General features: G+C 44.7%; 3 protein-coding genes and 1 long non-coding RNA gene across 8 annotated transcripts in view; 2 read left to right on the plus strand and 2 right to left on the minus strand.

Moving 5' to 3' along the window:
• SIRT5 (sirtuin 5) overlaps positions 1–16,820 on the plus strand; it is a 79,636-nt gene that overhangs the window by 917 nt on the left and 61,899 nt on the right. For 2 of the 3 annotated variants that reach the window (XM_071736367.1, XM_071736368.1), the window contains exons 3-9: positions 2,205–2,338; positions 3,547–3,772; positions 5,351–5,438; positions 6,375–6,428; positions 7,294–7,417; positions 8,208–8,323; positions 9,278–9,498. In XM_071736367.1, the coding sequence (XP_071592468.1) occupies positions 2,205–2,338; positions 3,547–3,772; positions 5,351–5,438; positions 6,375–6,428; positions 7,294–7,417; positions 8,208–8,323; positions 9,278–9,353 (818 nt within the window). In that variant the 3' untranslated portion in view covers positions 9,354–9,498. Of the gene's footprint in view, positions 1–2,204; positions 2,339–3,546; positions 3,773–5,350; positions 5,439–6,374; positions 6,429–7,293; positions 7,418–8,207; positions 8,324–9,277; positions 9,499–16,820 lie in introns of those variants that run through there. The other variant, XM_071736369.1, reaches the window with a different exon arrangement.
• Positions 5,865–8,287, minus strand: LOC139792676 (uncharacterized). The gene is made up of 2 exons (XR_011724346.1): positions 8,149–8,287; positions 5,865–6,535 (listed from the first exon to the last, which is right to left on the minus strand). It is a non-coding gene; the product is annotated as an uncharacterized lncRNA (long non-coding RNA).
• On the plus strand, positions 9,699–13,308 carry NOL7 (nucleolar protein 7). The gene is made up of 8 exons (XM_071736373.1): positions 9,699–9,927; positions 10,056–10,116; positions 10,202–10,260; positions 10,418–10,452; positions 11,503–11,590; positions 11,945–12,066; positions 12,143–12,220; positions 12,893–13,308. The coding sequence occupies exons 1-8, from the start codon at positions 9,767–9,769 to the stop codon at positions 12,964–12,966; spliced, it is 678 nt and encodes a 225-aa protein (XP_071592474.1). The 5' UTR covers positions 9,699–9,766; the 3' UTR covers positions 12,967–13,308.
• Positions 13,671–16,820, minus strand: part of RANBP9 (RAN binding protein 9) — a 42,459-nt gene continuing 39,309 nt past the window's right edge. For 2 of the 3 annotated variants that reach the window (XM_071736363.1, XM_071736362.1), the window contains exons 12-14: positions 16,170–16,321; positions 15,542–15,653; positions 13,671–14,657 (exon numbers count right to left, since the gene is read on the minus strand). In XM_071736363.1, coding sequence (XP_071592464.1) covers positions 14,527–14,657; positions 15,542–15,653; positions 16,170–16,321 — 395 coding nt within the window. In that variant the 3' untranslated portion in view covers positions 13,671–14,526. Of the gene's footprint in view, positions 14,658–15,541; positions 15,654–16,169; positions 16,322–16,820 lie in introns of those variants that run through there. The other variant, XM_071736364.1, reaches the window with a different exon arrangement.

The following is a 16,820-nucleotide window of genomic DNA, read 5'->3' on the forward strand; positions in this document are numbered from 1 at the left end:
AGTTGAATTTAAAATGTTTACAGGAGCATGAAGCTGATTGCTTTTTGTTTGGTGGTTGTTTTTTTTTTTCAACTGCTAAAATTTGTCTTCTATGGATAGTTCCAAACACCCTTGTGTACATGCAGTTAATGTGGTTGCCTGGTGATTTTAGTGTTTTTGATTTATGCACATAAATGTATGCTAATTAATTGCATTTGCTTTTCATAATCCTAATGGGTAACAAAACTCCTCATTTCCTTGTACAAGAATTATGGAGGACCTCGAGCATTTGTAACAATTCAGAAGCAAGGTATTGGGTAACCCCAGGAGCCTCGTTCAAGTTTACCAGTAGTAAATATCCTCTTTTTGTTTGTTTGTTTTTTGTTGTTTTTTTTTAGTTTGAGGATGTGTTTTAATTTGAAATCAATGCAGAGAAGTTTGCAGGTGTAACAGGGAAATCCCTAATGCCTGGGTAGCCAAGGTGTACTTGCTTTTTCTGCTGCCTTGAGCATCAGTGTTTGTCTGCTGCCAGACACTGAAGACTGGAGTAGGAGGACTTCTGGCCTGATCCTTACATACTCGAGGGGTTTGGTTTGGTTGGGTTTGGTTTGATTTGGTTTGATTTACAACAGCAGATGGGGCATCAGAATTGTAGTGTTCTCTTCCTAGTTTTGTGCTGTGAATCTTGGGACTTCTCCAGTGACTGTCTCTCCTTATATAAAACTTATCTGCCTTGGGTTAAAAAGAAACAAACACAAAAAACCCAAACAAACAGAAAAGAACCACACAGTAAATAGTGAAGATTACTGGTGATCAGCAGTTCAAAGTCCATCTGGAGGCCAGTCACTGGTACTGTACTTCAGGAGACAATACTGTGGCTGAAGTTGTTTAACACCTTCATTAATAATTTAGATGATGGGACACAGTGTACCCTCAGCAGGCTTCTAGATGACAAAATTGCAAGGAGTGACTGATACGCCAGAGGGCTGTGCTGCCATCCTGAGGGACCTGACAGACTGAAGAAACAGGATGGAAATTCCAAGTCCCAAGGGAGGAATAACCCCATGCACCAGGACAGGCTGGGGGTGACCAGCTGGAAAGCAGCACTGCAGAAAAGGCCCTCAGGGTCCTGGTGCAAACCAAGTTAACTGTGAGCCAGCAATGAGCCCTTGTGGTGAAGGCAGCTGATGGCTGTCCTGGGCTGCACCAAGCAGAGCATCTTCAGCAAGTGGAGGAAGGTGATCTTTGTCCTCTGCTCAGCACTGGTGTGACACCCCTGGTGTGCTGGGTCCAGTGCCAGACTCCCCAGTTCACGAGAAACATGGACATGCTGGATAGAGACCAGTGAAGAGTTAAAAAGGTGATTAATGGCTTGGAGCATGTTCATGTGAGGAGAGGCTGGGAGAGCTGGGACTGTTGAGAAGACAGGGCATGCTCTTCTTGGTAGTGCTCAGTGACAGGACACGAGGCAGTGGATGCAAATGAAAACACATGAGGTTCCATCTGAACACAAGAAAAAACTTGTGAGGGTGGTCACATGCTGGTATGGGTTGTGCAGAGAGGTGGTGGAGTCTGTGTCCTTGGAGGTACTCAAAAGCCACATGACTGGACACAGTTCTGAATAATCTGCTCTGGCTGACCCTGCTTGGGTGGGGGGCTTTGGACTTGACAATCTCCAGAGGTTCCTTCCTACCTCAGCCATTCTGTGATTCTAAATTCTGTTGCCTTATAATGAGTATTTCAGATAAACTGGAAGAGCTTTTTTTTTTCTTTGTCTCTCCGTAGCTAACCTGGTCCTTCTTAATCGTGTCTTGACTTTTAGAAAAATAGTAATTGTAACTTCATTAAATTTTCTTTCATCTCAGCATCTTACTTTACAATTAAGAAGCAAACTGCTCCTGCATGGCAGTGGCAGCTGTTGTTACCATTTTAGCGTCTAGCATGGGGTTTTAGCTTAAGGTTCCTCCTTTCAAATAGTGAGTATATTCATAGTTTAATACTTGTTGCCCTACTGAGCATTCTCAAATAGATTTTTGAGGCTCTATAGGAGTTGCACTTCAAATTCCAGTATAAACTCTGGAACAAATTAGTATTTTGAAATTAAAAACATGGGAGGTGTACATAGAAGCCGTTTGTGGACACATAGGTTTGACAGCACTAACTGTATGAGCCTCCTAGATAAAAATGTATTTGAACAGGTGATGATTTTTCCTCTCCACACATAGATATGGCTGATTTTCGGGAGGTGTTTGCCAAAGCGAAGCACATCGCCATTATCACAGGAGCTGGCGTTAGTGCGGAGAGCGGAGTCCCGACCTTCAGAGGGGCTGGAGGCTTCTGGAGGAAGTGGCAAGCCCAGGTAGGTACTGGTGGCACCTGTCTGTGCAGCTGCACTTCCCACTCCACTGGGTTGCAGCGTGAAGGGTCAGAAGCAGTGGGAGCTCTCCCGTGGTGATATGGCAGGCACAGAACTCTGCCAACAGCCGAGTTCCCAGCTCCTCCCTGTGCCTGGGGGAGGCTGCCTTGTGCAGCTGCACCTTCCTGTCTGTTGCTTTAGGTTATCACCTGTTTGGGAAAAACATTTTTGCAGACAGCTCTGAGTCTTTCTGCTGTGCCTGTTTTCTTGCTGCCTTGCAACTTTGCTGTTCACTCATCTTGTGATACCCTCCATTTTCTTTCCTCGTGGTGCCTTTCTTTTTAAACCCTTGGAAGGATTTGACAAAAATTTTGAAGGATGGAACTGTTGATTCCAACTAGTTGTTTTCTTTTAATCTTAGTTTCTCTTTAAGAATGCTCTTAAGGACAGCAATGAAAAATTTGATGAAGTTAAAAGTTGTCAGAGGTTTTAGAAATGATTTAAAATTGAAGCTGCATTTTTTTTTCTTTCAGTGACTATTCATTAAAATAGAGTGTGTGTGTATATGCATTCCTGGTCCTATTGCATCAGGAAGTTTTATTCGGTATTTTATGTCGGTAGAATTTGGGCACTGAAGCATTACATCATGTTACTCCTTGTTTTAAAAAAGGGCAATATTAGAGTTAGTGTGAAAAGTATAGCTTAGATTTTACAAGCACATAAAGGCAAGAGATGAGACTGGTTTTGATAATGGCTGTAATTTGGCTTGTGATGTGCTTACCTTAAAGAAAAAAAAATGCTAGCAAAGGAAATATATCCACCTGATGCTGAGCTTTCTGGCTGCTGTAGAAAAGAGAGTTCTGAATGCCAAAAATCATGTGCATCAAAGTATCTCATCTTCCTTTGTGCTGTACTAAGCTCCTAATAGTTTGGTAGGGCAGCACAGAACAAGGTCTGAATGTACCATGTACAACCACGTGCCACACTACTATATCAGTTATTTCCTCATTTTAAAAGACTCTTTGGCTTGCCATCCTTATAAGGGCTATTGAACTATATTCTTGGCATCTGCATCTGGTGATAAGTAATCTGCTTTTTATTCTCTTGTTATGCTGGTAGCAGTGTAAATGGCAGTATGGGAGCTGGCTTCATCTGGGGAGGGGATTTTCTTGCCCTTCTGTTAGTAGAATGAACGGTTACATCTCTTCCAGGAGTTGGCTACGCCAGCAGCTTTTGCACGAAACCCTTCTCGCGTGTGGGAATTTTACCATTACCGCCGGGAAGTGATGTTGAGTAAACATCCAAACCCTGCACATATTGCCATTGCAGAGTGTGAGAGGAGGCTGAGCAAGCAAGGAAGGAGCGTTGTGGTCATTACACAGAATATTGATGAACTGCACAGAAAGGCAGGCACAAAGCACCTCTTAGAAATTCACGGTAAGCATCAGCCTACCTGTCACCCACAGGCCAGCAAACTTGTCAGGGAGGAGAATGCAGGATACGTGCTGGGAGAAAAGAAATTTGTCTTTAAAATTATAATAACTTGTGTGAAGTTGCCTACAACATCACCCTGTTCTATTTTGGAAGTTGCTTCAGGTATTTGATAGCCTCCCTTTATTTTTCTCATCTTTATTTTTTCATGGATTCTGACAGAACACAGGAACTGGTTCTCCCTCCCACTTGCTCAGTTTTGCCTCACATCCACTTGAATACGTGTGAATAGTGGTACTTGGCTTATTTTGTTTAGGAAAGGAGAAAAGAATCCACAGAGGACCTCTGTTTTCTGGCAGTGGTGGTGCCACACTGGAACTGCCACCAGTGAAAGGTGGATTGGCAAAACCAGCGCTGTTGCCTTCTTCTCTGGTACCTGCCACTCTCCCTCGGTCCTGTCCCATCCTTCAAAGACCTGCCTGTATGGCCCTTGGCTACGGGAGGAAGAGGGGGCTGGAAACAAATGAGATTCCCTCACCTTCTGTTTGACACCCAGTGGCACTCCCTCTCTCTTCCCCTGTAGTTAGTTCTATTCCTTGCTCCTACCCTTTCTCCTACAAAGTGCCAGAGGAGAGCAACTAAGGTACACACTGGACGGGGGTCAGCAGGGCTTTTGGATCTGAAGAAGTACATAAGTGTGGAGAGAATGAAGATGAGGAGACCTTTCCCCATCCTATGAAGAGGTGCCTTCACACCACAGGCACTACTGCAGAGTGAAAGTCTCCCACAACAAATTCACATTCTAGTCCTCCAACACTGTGGTGCTTCTTAAGTATCACAAAAGGTTTAAATGAGATTTCTCACTGCTACTTTGTGATTTGGACACAAGAAGCGTGCACAAATTGTTTTGCAGTTGTGGATCAAAGGATAAAGCCCTCAGTATAGTTTAATTTTAGTCTTATTCTTTACCAATTATGAACAGTTTTAAACTCTTGGTAATATTGTACATCTCTACAGCACATTATTAACACTATGAAAGTCTTGGGGTTGAGGAGCTTTGCATAAAACAAAACAGTGTTAAGTACCTTATATATAAAAATATATAATATATTATTATATATAATATATAAGGAAAACATTTCTAATTTAAGAGGAAAAGCAATAAGAAATCATATGCTGATCTGGTATTTTAAATAGTGATTTTTCTTTGAAAGAGTGTTGTGAGGCTGTGTATTACTCTTGTACTGAGGTAAAGCAAGGTGATAAATCACAGCTTAGAGGGACTGCTGCTGTTGTTCATTGTGGAGTTTCAGCTGAAAAGACTCATTCCTTGCTGGGATTGACCTGTGCTTAACTATGATGCTGGTCACCATGGGCTGATGAACAAAAGTAGCTGCTTAAGTAGCATCTCGTTCATAATGCTGCAAGGTTTCGACACTTGGCTGTTCCTTTCATATCTACAAGATTCAGTCTTTCAAGCCAAATAAACTCAAGTCCACGATAAACCCAACCACTTGGCTGTGCAGCCATGCTCCAGAGCCATCCCTCAATCCCTGATCTTTTCTCTTTGTGCATTTGTTTCAGGTAGTTTATTTAAAACTCGATGCACCAACTGTGGAAACGTGGCTGCAAATTACAAGAGCCCAATATGCCCCGCATTGGCCGGGAAAGGGTAATACATCTGCCTTGTAGACTCTCTCTGTATTTCCTACTTCATCTGCTCTTCAACTGAAAAGGAGCCATTTTAGGAGCTCACAGGAGTTTCAGCTCACCACCCCATTTTCCTTTAGTATTGTTAATGCTTAAATTTTACACAACTGTTTTCAAACGTGAGCCTGCTATTTGGTAACTTCAGTGGCAACCCATGATACCAAAAGTCCTGAGCAATTGTTAATATTTAGTCAGCACAACATTCTGTATGCTTTAATTAGAACAATATTGGATATCAACTAATGGTACTTTTTGAGAATGTGTGTTCACTCCAATCCTCTTCACCTCCCAGGTTCTTTATTAAGTTGGATGCTTATTCCTTAAATTGAACTATCATCACTCGATACATTATCTTCTGCATCTCTGGAGCACCTAGTAGCTTTTGTTCTTCAGTTCATCAATAGGAGTCTCATGTTTACAGGTCTCAAAATACTGATATGCAAAATAATCAGGAGGGAACCATCCATTTGCAGGATTTCTGCAACTTAGAAAGTTGCAGAAAAATAATTCAGTCTCCTTTTCATAGCCATTCTCTTTCTTTTACCATTAGAAAAAAAAGGGTGGTGGGGGGATGGGACAGGCATATGCTACGTTTTAAGATTTTTTTTTTTCCCCTTTGCATTTCACCAGTTCTTTAGAAAGCTACATAAAAATTTGTTGGGCCTTTAAAAGGACTTTGACCAACTTGTGACAGTTGCTTAGCTCTGAGATGATTCTGGACAAAGGCCTGCCTGTCCTGTGAGCAGCATTTTAGGGCTGTAGTAGGTGTTGAAGTTGGCTGAAGTTGCAAAGATTCCTTGACTAGAGAGCATGCTTTAGAGAATACTAAGTTTTTATTGATATATAAAGTGCACTTTGTGTCCGTGTTTGAATATGTATTTCAATTTTGTAACTTCAGGGCTCCAGATCCTGAAACAGAAGATGCTGCAATTCCAGTTGAGGATCTTCCTCAGTACGTATGCACTGCTTTGTTCTTTGCTGTTACTGCTTCGTGCTTCATGCATCTCTCTAAGGCTTGTATTAACTGTTCACATAATTTTGGAAGGACATGGAAACATTCTACAGGAGAAAAAGATACAAGACTTTGCCCAGAGAACTGAGTCTAGAGTTACAGGGGACAGAAGACAACAGGAATGCGCACTTGAAGGTTACTGCGATGCTAAAGGGATGCTTGTGTACTCAAGCATCGAGCTGAAATGTGCCAAAACTCTTGGGTTTGGTGGTGTAGTAGAACTGCAGTAAGAAACTAAGTGCCACACAGTAGAAGTTTTGTTAACTTTTCAGGTGCTATCTGCTGTTAAGTCAGTCTGGAAAGCTGTGCTGGGGTGCAGCCACTGCATCATCCCTTGCAGGCATTAAATGTGCTACAGCACTTTTTTATAATGGCTGCAGCTTTGCCTTAGCTAGTTGAGGACAAAAAAGCTCCCGTATTTTTCATGGCTCCTAGGGAGAAGAGAGGTTAACACAATGCTTATGTCTTTCAGTTCACTTTTTCCTTAAAAACTTGTTGTCCAGTTTCTGTTAAAGTTCATAGAAGCAGAGGTCTGTACCACACGCTGTGTTTTAAGTTTCGGGAGCTGAGTAAAGGAAAACCCTTTGTGTGTGACCTGGCAGCATGTGTGTACTGCCAGCACAGCAGCTGCCTCCTACCAAGCACTTGGTAGAGGAAGGTGTGGGGAGGGCTGTGGAAGAAACAGGAGAAAGAGGGAGAGCTGATAAGATATCCCCAAGTGAGAATGAAGCCAACTTTGTTGTTTTGGAGGTTGAAATGTCCACGTCAGCAGCATAACACTGTTCCTCTGTGATTTTTTAAACAGGTGTGAGGAGGACGGCTGCAATGGGCTCCTTCGTCCCCATGTTGTGTGGTTTGGGGAAACCCTGGATCCTGACATTCTCACAGAGGTTGAGAAGGAGCTTGAGATCTGTGACCTCTGCTTGGTAGTGAGTGCTGCTTCTGTTATCTAACCATCAGGGAAGCCACACTGAAGGAGTTGTACCTCCTGGGTAAAGGAGTTGCACCTCTGAGTAAAGGAGTTGTATCTGCACTTCCCCCAAGGGACTCTGTAGTGTTGAAGGTGAAACATTAAAAAAAGACCAAGAAGTTTGAAAATTTACTTATGCTACTCAGAAGGTAACAGGCTGGGCATGTGTGCATCTTGCTTAGCTGGCATCTGCAGTCTGTGTTTACTGTACACAGGTGTTAAGAGTTTCAAGTGTTTGAGGTTAGCTAATATTTAAATTTCTCAGACTGTGAAAACCAGGATTATTTTGATGCTCAGTTTAAAAAAAAAAAAAAGAGCTACCAATTGTAAGGATGTGCTGCTTTGTGAAGCTGTTTATGTGCCATGTAGGCTTTACATAGCTGACCAAAGCATTTGCTCAGAATATTGTGTACCCTTCAGAAAATAATCTCAAGTAACAGAAGAGACAACTGGTGGGGTTTTTTTGCCTGAAAATGAAGTCTGTAATTTCTGGGATTTTTTTTTTTTAATCTACAGTTATAAGCCCTGAACAAGCTTCTTTGGGTTCCCTCAGAGAAATAATTCTTATACTGGGTTGAATAGCAACACATGCAGTGAGACTAAATATACATACTGATTTGATTTCATTTCTGTAGGGATATTCCATGATTTAGTGGATTTGCACATGCAGTGTCTCAGAAGGGTCCTTACCTTGTGAGTTAGTTTGGTCTGTTCAGCTAAACTTGAGATTTTTCTCCTTGTCCCTGCAGGTTGGGACTTCCTCCGTGGTGTATCCTGCTGCTATGTTTGCACCTCAGGTATCAGCCAGAGGAGTACCAGTTGCAGAATTTAACATGGAAGCCACTCCTGCTACAGATAGATTCAGGTAAAGCAGTTCAGTTTTAAACTAGCAAGCTTAGTCCCCTCCATCCTCCTTGCCTTTCCATTGTATAGAATCATATAATCAGATGGGTTGGAAGGGACCTCTAAGATCAAGTCCAACCCTTAATCCATTACCACCATCGTTACCAGACCATGGCACTGAGTGCCACATCAGTCTCTTCTTAAAAACCTCCAGAGATGGAGAATCCACCACCTCCCTGGGCACCCATTCCAATGCCTGATCACCCTCTCAGTAAAGAATTTTTTCCTAGTATCTAACCTAAACCTCCCCTGGCAGAGCTTAAGTCCATGCCCTCTTGTCCTAATGATAGCTGCTTAGGAGAAGAGACCGACCCCCCCCTGGCTACACCTTCCTTTCAGGGAGTTGTAGAGTGATGAGGTCTCCCCTGAGCCTCCTCTTCTCCAGGCTGAACAGCCCCAGCTCCCTCAGCCTCTCCTCATAGGATCTGTGCTGGATCCCTTCACAGCCTCCTTGCTCTTCTCGGGACCTGCTCCAGGACCTCAATCTCCTTCCTCAACTGAGGACACTCTGACACTTCCTGTGTCAGAACTGGACACAGGACTCAAGCTGTGGCCTCACCAGGGCTGAGTACAGGGGAAGAATCCCTTCCCTGGACCTGTTGTCCACACTGTTCTTGATTGAACAGTTTAGAAAATTTTTTTAACACACATTACTGATTTTCTTCCTCAGTGCTTAATACATGCTGTTCCAGTAAGTAAGAAAAGGTGATTGTTCGTTCTTGGTGCAACACTACGGACACATCTGTATTTCTTCTAGTGTGAAGCTGACACCTGTCCCTAGGTCCTAGAAGGCCTAAAAACCTCTCCTTCAGCAGCAGGACGAATTAGCCACTTGCCTCTTGAACGCCCTCGGGCACTGCCAGACAGAGCAGGCGCTTCTTGTTGCCCGCCCCTTCACCTGGCTGCTTCTTTCCAGGTTTCACTTCCCGGGCCCTTGCGGGACTACTCTGCCACCGGCGCTGGCCCGCCACCAGACGGAGATCATCTCCTGAGCACTTCGGAGCGGCCGGAGGGGAAGCGCCGCGACACGGGGGGAATAAAAGAGGGGTCGGGGGTGGCCGATCTTGATCCCTCCCCTGCTCCTCACGACAATAAACGGGTGGTGGCGGGGCCTCAGCCCCCACCCCGGACACCTCAGCCCCGGGCTCCTCTGTCCGTGCGTGCGGCGGGGGCGGCTACAAACCGTTAGGGGCTGTGAGAAACCGTTAAGGGCGTGGCTGGGGCGGTTACAAACCGTTGGGGGCGGTTACAAAGCGTTCGGGGCGCGGCTGGGGCGGTTACAAACCGTTAGGGGCGTGGCTGGGGCGTTACTCTCGCGTGGGCAGGTGGGTGGGTGCCATAGGGCGGAAGGTAGGGAGTGTTTCCGGGTCAGGCATTGGGCGTGCGCCGTGGAAATTTTGGGCTCATGGTGCGGCGGCGGCAAGAGGTGGCGGGGAAACGTGAGGTCCCCTCCGCGCTCCTCAGTCCGCCCTCCTCGGAGGATGAGGCCCCGGAGGAGGTGTCCTTTGGCGTGGCCAAAGAGGCGGCCGAGACCGAACGGAAGCTCGTGGGGGAGGCGGCCCGGAGGTACGGACAATCTTCCCCCCCCCCCCCCCTCCCCTCCCCTCTTCTAACGCCCCCTTACCGGTTAGCCGCGCGCGAGCCGTTACCCCTCACCCCCCCGTCCCCTGACGGCGCCTCCCGCCTCCCCGCAGGCACCGGGAGCAGCTGAAGGAGAAGCGGCGGCGGCGCCAGGAGCTGTTCACGGAGCAGAAGGTACGGCGGGCGCAGCCCTCCCGGCCCGCACCCCTCATCACCCTCCCCTCCCCCTGGGCCCCGGTAACTCCCCTCTCCCCGGCAGAAGCGGAAGCTGCTCCCCGAGGCCGTGCTCCAGGAGTTGACCGCCGCGCCGCCCACACGGTGAGAGGGTTACGGGTGTTGGGGTGAGCGCCGTGCCGGCGGGGAGCCCCGCCTGACACGGCGAGGCCCTGGGGGAAACGGGAGCTTCGGGGGCTTTGCGTACGCAAAAGGAGCGCGAATGGGAAGAGTAACGTGTTGGCCTCTCCTTACTCCCCAGAGCCGATGATGGGCAGGAGGCGACAGGTGACCCAGGTATGCCCCGGTTCGCTGCGCTGGCGCGGTGCTAATCCCGCACCTCGGCATCCAGTTCCTGTGCCAGGGCTGGAGTGAGGGGTCGGGATGCGTGACTGAGACGGCTTGAAAGGCTTTGAGTTGTGAATAGACAGGGCAGCTGATTGCTGCCAAGTAAAAATTGCTGAGGCAAAATGTGAAGTAGCATTTAAATCGGATTCCTGCACCTTCTACTGAAGTTGCTTGCTGTGCAGTGGTTTCAGATAAAAGTAGCCTGAGATGTTGAAGGAAACTACAGGCAGGTGCTACAATAGAAAAAATAAAGATTACCCGGGGGAAGAGTATAAAGGCTGTTCCTGCATGGAGTTGTTAATTGCCTTGGTACTTTGCGTATCATGCTATGATTTAGTAACATCTGTAAAAAAAAAATCAGGGAGATCTTTTTTTTGTAAATAACTTTGAAGTACAGATGAAGAGGGCTAGAAATTACAAGTTACAAATACACTAGCCTCCCGATTTTCTAGCTCAGATTTTGAAAAAAAGTTTTTGGTTCTTTTAACCAGTTCTCTCATCCATACATCATAATGAAGTAGCCAGAAGGTGTAACTGCTGTTTTGTCTTCCTTTTGTTGTGTTTATTTAAAAAAATGATGGCATAGAAATAATACATGAGCTCAGGATGTTCAGGATGATGTCTCAGTCTCCATGGCACTTCTTCAGTGGCAGGAACAAAGCCAAGGTTGTAGATCCCTCCCTCCCCTCCCCCCCTCCTTAGCAGTTGTGTTTTGTTGACAGGAATCCTGTGCATTGTGTTGTTGACTCCAGCTAGGAAAGCTGCCTAGGGTGCTCTGGGTGGCTGTCCTGAGGCTAGTGCTTCTTTCCCTCTTCACAGCCCTCTCCAAGGCAATGCTTTTTAGTAGTCAGAGCTGTTGAAAAATGCCTTTTCTATTTAACTAAAAACATTATTTTTCACAGCCTTGTTATTGTTTCATTCCTGTTCTTGCATCACTTAAAACTCTTGATTCATATTTGTTGGTAATTTTTTTTCTGTTTTCTATTAAATTTATTTTAGATAAGCAACGTGGAGATGAGGCTGCAAAGAAGAGAAACAGACAACCCCAAAGGGGGGTGAAGAAAGACAAGGGAAGAAAGGGTGCCAGGTATGCTCCTAAGCACAGCAGTAGATTTTGTTTTGTGCTGCTACAGGTCTGGTTGTTGAGCACTGAATTCCTGCGTTTTGGTTCTTTTTTCCCCCCTTTGTTGATGATGTCTCAACAGAGGAACTGCCCTATCTTTAGATGCTGGTAGTTCTAGGAGCTGTCTGGGGTACATCAAGGCACATGATGACAGGCTGAGAGTCTTGGGTCCTGTTAAGAGAGCAGCAAAGCTGGGCTGAGAGTCAGGAGCCAGCATTGGCTGCTGTTGCACTCCTGTAGGAAAGCACAGACTACCAGTCAGTCTGTTCTGGGTTCTGTAGCTCTGCTACAGGGATTAATACATCTTTATTTAACTAGGTCAAAAGGAAACTATAAGGCTGTGTGCTTAAAAGATCAGAGTGTAACAGGCCTCCACGAACAGCTCGCCAAAGACTTCGTGAACACTCATCTCTATGGACCAGCTGCCAAGCGGGCACAGGGTAGGCACTGTTCATTGGCAGGGTCTGCATCTAGGTTTGTGTTAAGGTTGGTAATTTACTCTCATCTTTGTTTCAGCAAATGAATTTTTTTCCATTGAAAATAAGAAAAAAGCGGTTAAAGCACCTGCAGTTCAGTTTGTGGACAAAGCTTGGGGTAAGTATAAGGAGGCCACGTAGGTATCACTTCATGCACATGTGGTTTAAAGTACACTTACTTGAAAAAAAGCAAGGAAACAAAACAAAACCCCCTTTCCTTTTCTTGAGGGCTGCATCTTGCTGCTTTTTACATCAAAGAACCTGATGGTAAGGGAAGGGTACTAGAGCACTATAGCCTATAGCCAGGTGGGAATAGTAGGCGCTCCACTGGGGCAGGTGTGTGAGACAGAACTTTCTGGTACATTAAGAAACAGCATCTGGGCCTGAAGCCATGTTTACTTGTTGAAATAAATAAAATAGTAATTGTTTCAGCAAACAGCCTTGGAGCAGTTGAAAGTCATTTCAGGTACGTGAAAACTTAAAGCAGGGAGGCCAGGATCCAAGAAAATTTGTGACCATAGGGGTAAAGCACTTATTGCTCCTTATATAAAGTGGCCTTACAGGATAGGAATGGGGACAGATTTATACGTAACATCAGTTTTAGCCACACACTGCCCTGCAGACACACAAGCACAGTCTGTTGTATATGAATTATGAGGGGAAGTTATCAGCTCTCCTGTCAGTTGTTCTGAAATGCTGCAGTAATCAGTGGATTGCTGCTTCTCCAGTAGATGCGCCAAGAATATTGGTTACTGATGATTATTTGTTTTGTTGTTTGTTTTTTTTTAAGGGCAAGAACAAAAGGAAAAAGCAACAAGGTTTAAAAAACGTTGGCTCGCAGCACAGCTTAAAAATAAAGTATGAAGACAGCTTTTTTCAGAAGATGCCATTAAGGACTTTTTAACCGAGTCAGTCTTGCAGCACAACAAAGGTGGTTTTCCCCTTACTGCTCCATCATCACTCTCTGCTTTAGCCAACAGCCACCAGAAGGCAGTAACCTTCGGGAAGCAGTGCCCAAGCTGACTTTCCTTCTCTTCCCTCCTCCTCTCAGCAGCAGCTGGGGCAGCTAAGGAGCAGCTATGCTGGGGCAGTGACTGGGTATCCTTAATACTGCTTCAGAACAGCTGATGTTGCAAGCACAGTTGTACAGCTGCCTCTGTGAGGCAGCTCCTTTGCAGAGAATAAAGATGAATGATCTGTTCTGGATGCTGAATTTCTTAAAACAGTCAATTATTCCTGTTTTTTCCAGTTCCAGTAGATCACCAAAGAAAGGCTGTATCCTAATACCAGGATCATTAAGTCAGCTCAGAGAGCAGGATAATTACTTTCAAGGAATAAGTTTTTGTCCACGTTTTCAGGGAGTACTGAATTAGCTTCTGTCAGTGCCTTGACCTGTGAGCTGGACTTGCTTTGTGGCACAAACCTTTTAACTTCTGAGAGCCCAACTCGTGCCGTGCCCTGAGGTAAGGAAGTGCCCTGCCATGATGCTGAAGTCCTGGGTCTGCCCAAGAGCCACTGCTCTAGGATAGAACTCCTGAACCAAGAAAATGTAGCATACAAGTCCATGCTACTGTGTATGTAGAAGTAAGTTTTTAATGGCTGGTTAATTATGATATCACTACATTTTATTGCAATATAGTACTATTTAAGCACTTTTAAAAATGCAAGGTGTACAAAGATTAAATTAAGACTGTAAATTGACTAAATATTTGGTTTTTATATAAATAGGTCATAACCACACTGTGTTGACATGTAATACTGTTATAATACAACAGTTAAACTGGTGAGTCTACACAACAGAAGCTGTCTGTAGTTAAACAAGGAAACAAAGTTGAAAAGACCATGTTAAAACAAAAAAACTACTAAGATCAACAGGTTGGGATTGTAAGTAGCAACAAACATATTCACTCAGCTCCTGAGTAATTCAAGTTTTACAGTACACATTAAAAAATATCATTTCTTCCCATCAACACTATATATCCAAACCATCAGGTGTTTATGCATTTTGCAAATTACACTGATTGAACTATGTAACAATGGGGGTGGAGGTTGGCAAGTCATCCTGCTTGACGTTTACATCACCCACATGCTAATACATCCATGTTTTCTATTCGTCTCACCACAAGGTCGCAGGATTTTTGGTTTGTTTTGGACAATCGTTTCAAGGATCTGTACTTGTCAATTTGGATGTCTGACATTATCAGTGATATTTTCGACTCTTAGTTGTCTAAGAGGTTTCAAGATGGAAATTTTGTCCTAACACTAAGTTAGAAATCATTTGCATCATGCTGTAAACTAGGAAGCAACATAAAGCGACAGACTTGTCCTTAGTACATAATTAAAATTCCAAATTCCAGTCAGAAGAGCTGGTCTGCTTTCCATGGTGAATATGCCACAACACCTGTCAGCTCTTCCAATGCATAGCTAGTGTAGGTAGTCTTCCACAGTGGCAAACGCACAGGAGCCGATTCCTGACCGAGCCATCAATCCTAGACACTGTGAGGCTTGTCCCATTGCTAGGGCAAGGGGCGGTTGCTTTGGCAGATTGTGAGTCTCTGAAGAAGAATCACAGCAGCAGTGGCAATGCCCAATTAATTTCATAGGAACGCACTGAGAACTTTTAAAATTTAAGCTGGCTTAAATCGTTAATTTCAAAATTCCTGTCGTTACTTGCAGAGTTTGCTCTTGCAGTGAGACAGAGCAGGAGCATCCAAGTGACATTTTCGAATTCCCTGTACTGCACCTTTACTGAACAGGCCTGGTTTTACTTGGAACATTTACTTGGAACAACGAGAAAAGAGGTTGACATCTGTTTTATTAATATGCCCCCCAAACTATCCCTCTCTTCTACCATAACAGTGCTATGCTTAGTTCTTATTCATCAACTGTACTGTGTCCAGTTCTGGGCCCCTCAGTTGAGGAAGGAGATTGAGGTCCTGGAGCAGGTCCAAAGGAGGGCAAGGAGGATGGTGAAGGGACTTGAGCACAGATCCTATGAGGAGAGGCTGAGGGAGCTGGGGGTGTTCAGCCTGGAGGAGGCTCAGGGGAGACCTCATCACTCTCTACAACTCCCTGAAAGGAGGGGGTAGCCAGGGGGGGGTTGGTCTCTTCTCCTAAGCAGCTATCATTAGGACAAGAGGGCATGGACTTAAGCTCTGCCAGGGGAGGCTTAGGTTAGATACTAGGAAAAAATTCTTTACGGAGAGGGTGATCAAGCATCGGAATGGGCTTCCCTGGGAAGTAGTGGATTCTCCATCCCTGGAGATATTTAAAAAGAGACTGGATGTGGCACTCAGTGCCATGGGCTGGTAACTGCAGTGGTAGTGGATCAAGGGTTGGACTTGATGGTCCCTTCCAACCCAGCCAATTCTATGGTTCTATGATCACTGGACAGAAAGGCTCCCCAGACCATGCACGAAAACTGCCAGGCCCCACTCACCTAGTATTGCACTGTTGAGTACAGAGCACACGGGTTCTCTTTGTATTGGGTCAAGCTGATTTCCAACAGGGCTGCTCCAGGGATCCGAGTATGCAAGTAAACTGAATGCATCCTGTGGGAAGATGTTTTTCTGTTATATCTCACTGCTATATTCTAGTGAAAACTAGAACCATTTTCTTATTTTGACTCAGAATCATAAAGGTGCTTGTCAATGTCCCTCATCAATAACAATAACAATAACAATGCACAGAGTACTAAAGAGAGCACATTCTAGGCATCTGTATTAACCCTCTTTCCTGCAGTTCATTGGTCATTAGAGATGAAAACCGCACTTTGGTTCAGCAGCCTGTTATGTGGTCAGAAATGAGAAAGAGAGAAGTGCTATATTACTCTGGTTTTAATTGTATTCCAGTATGAAATTATCTTTCCCATGAATGCACTACAGAGACAAGACAGCAGACAGTGCTATGCAGCTGACTGAATACTGCTCTCAGAGCAAAAAATAAATAAATTAACAGTATCACAGAAGTTAAAGCAGAACAGTGCTGCAGTGCAGCATATGGCGGAAATCATCTGCTGGGCAGCAGAGTTACTCATCTTAACACCACAACCTCAAGAGCAAACATACCTTAAGCATTTTTTTATTTGCTGTGTTTTTGCCACATTCTCTTCTTAGCTGCTCACTCATCGCTTGCAATTCTCTTCCAAAATGGATCATTCTTTCAATAGCTGCTTGGCTGCCACCACAGAGCTGACGTCTTAACTGACTTGAGTCTACTTCTGCAAAAACAACACCGTCATCACCACTGCTAACACAGCTGACAACAACCACCTGTGGACCTACAGAATCCACTGACTTCACTCAGAAGACAGCTGCCTTCCCAGAGAAAGCACACGGAGACCTTGGTGTAACCCCTACACCATGCACTGCTGAATTGCTCCTTTATAAACACAAAGAGACTTGGTTAACTAATGCTAAAGGCAGTCTACACATCTTGTTTATTTTGCAATGGTTGATTTTGAACCATCTAGACTAGAAATCAAGTTTTACCCTAAAATTTTATGGGAGCTTAAAATGAATAACGACAATAAAAGCTCATGCAACCCTACCTTTTTAGTTCTTTGCCACTGCACTTCTAAAGATGTGCCAGTCTGGAACTGCTAACAGAGTAAAAAGCCCTCAACTTCCCAACAACCACAATGGATGTTGCTACAAGATTAATATTTACACTGTCTGTTCCCCTGCAGAATATATTCATGATTTTTTCGTGCTTCTTTG

Source organism: Heliangelus exortis, chromosome 2 (genome assembly GCF_036169615.1).
Source record: "Heliangelus exortis chromosome 2, bHelExo1.hap1, whole genome shotgun sequence".
Classification (NCBI taxonomy): Eukaryota; Metazoa; Chordata; class Aves; order Apodiformes; family Trochilidae; genus Heliangelus; species Heliangelus exortis.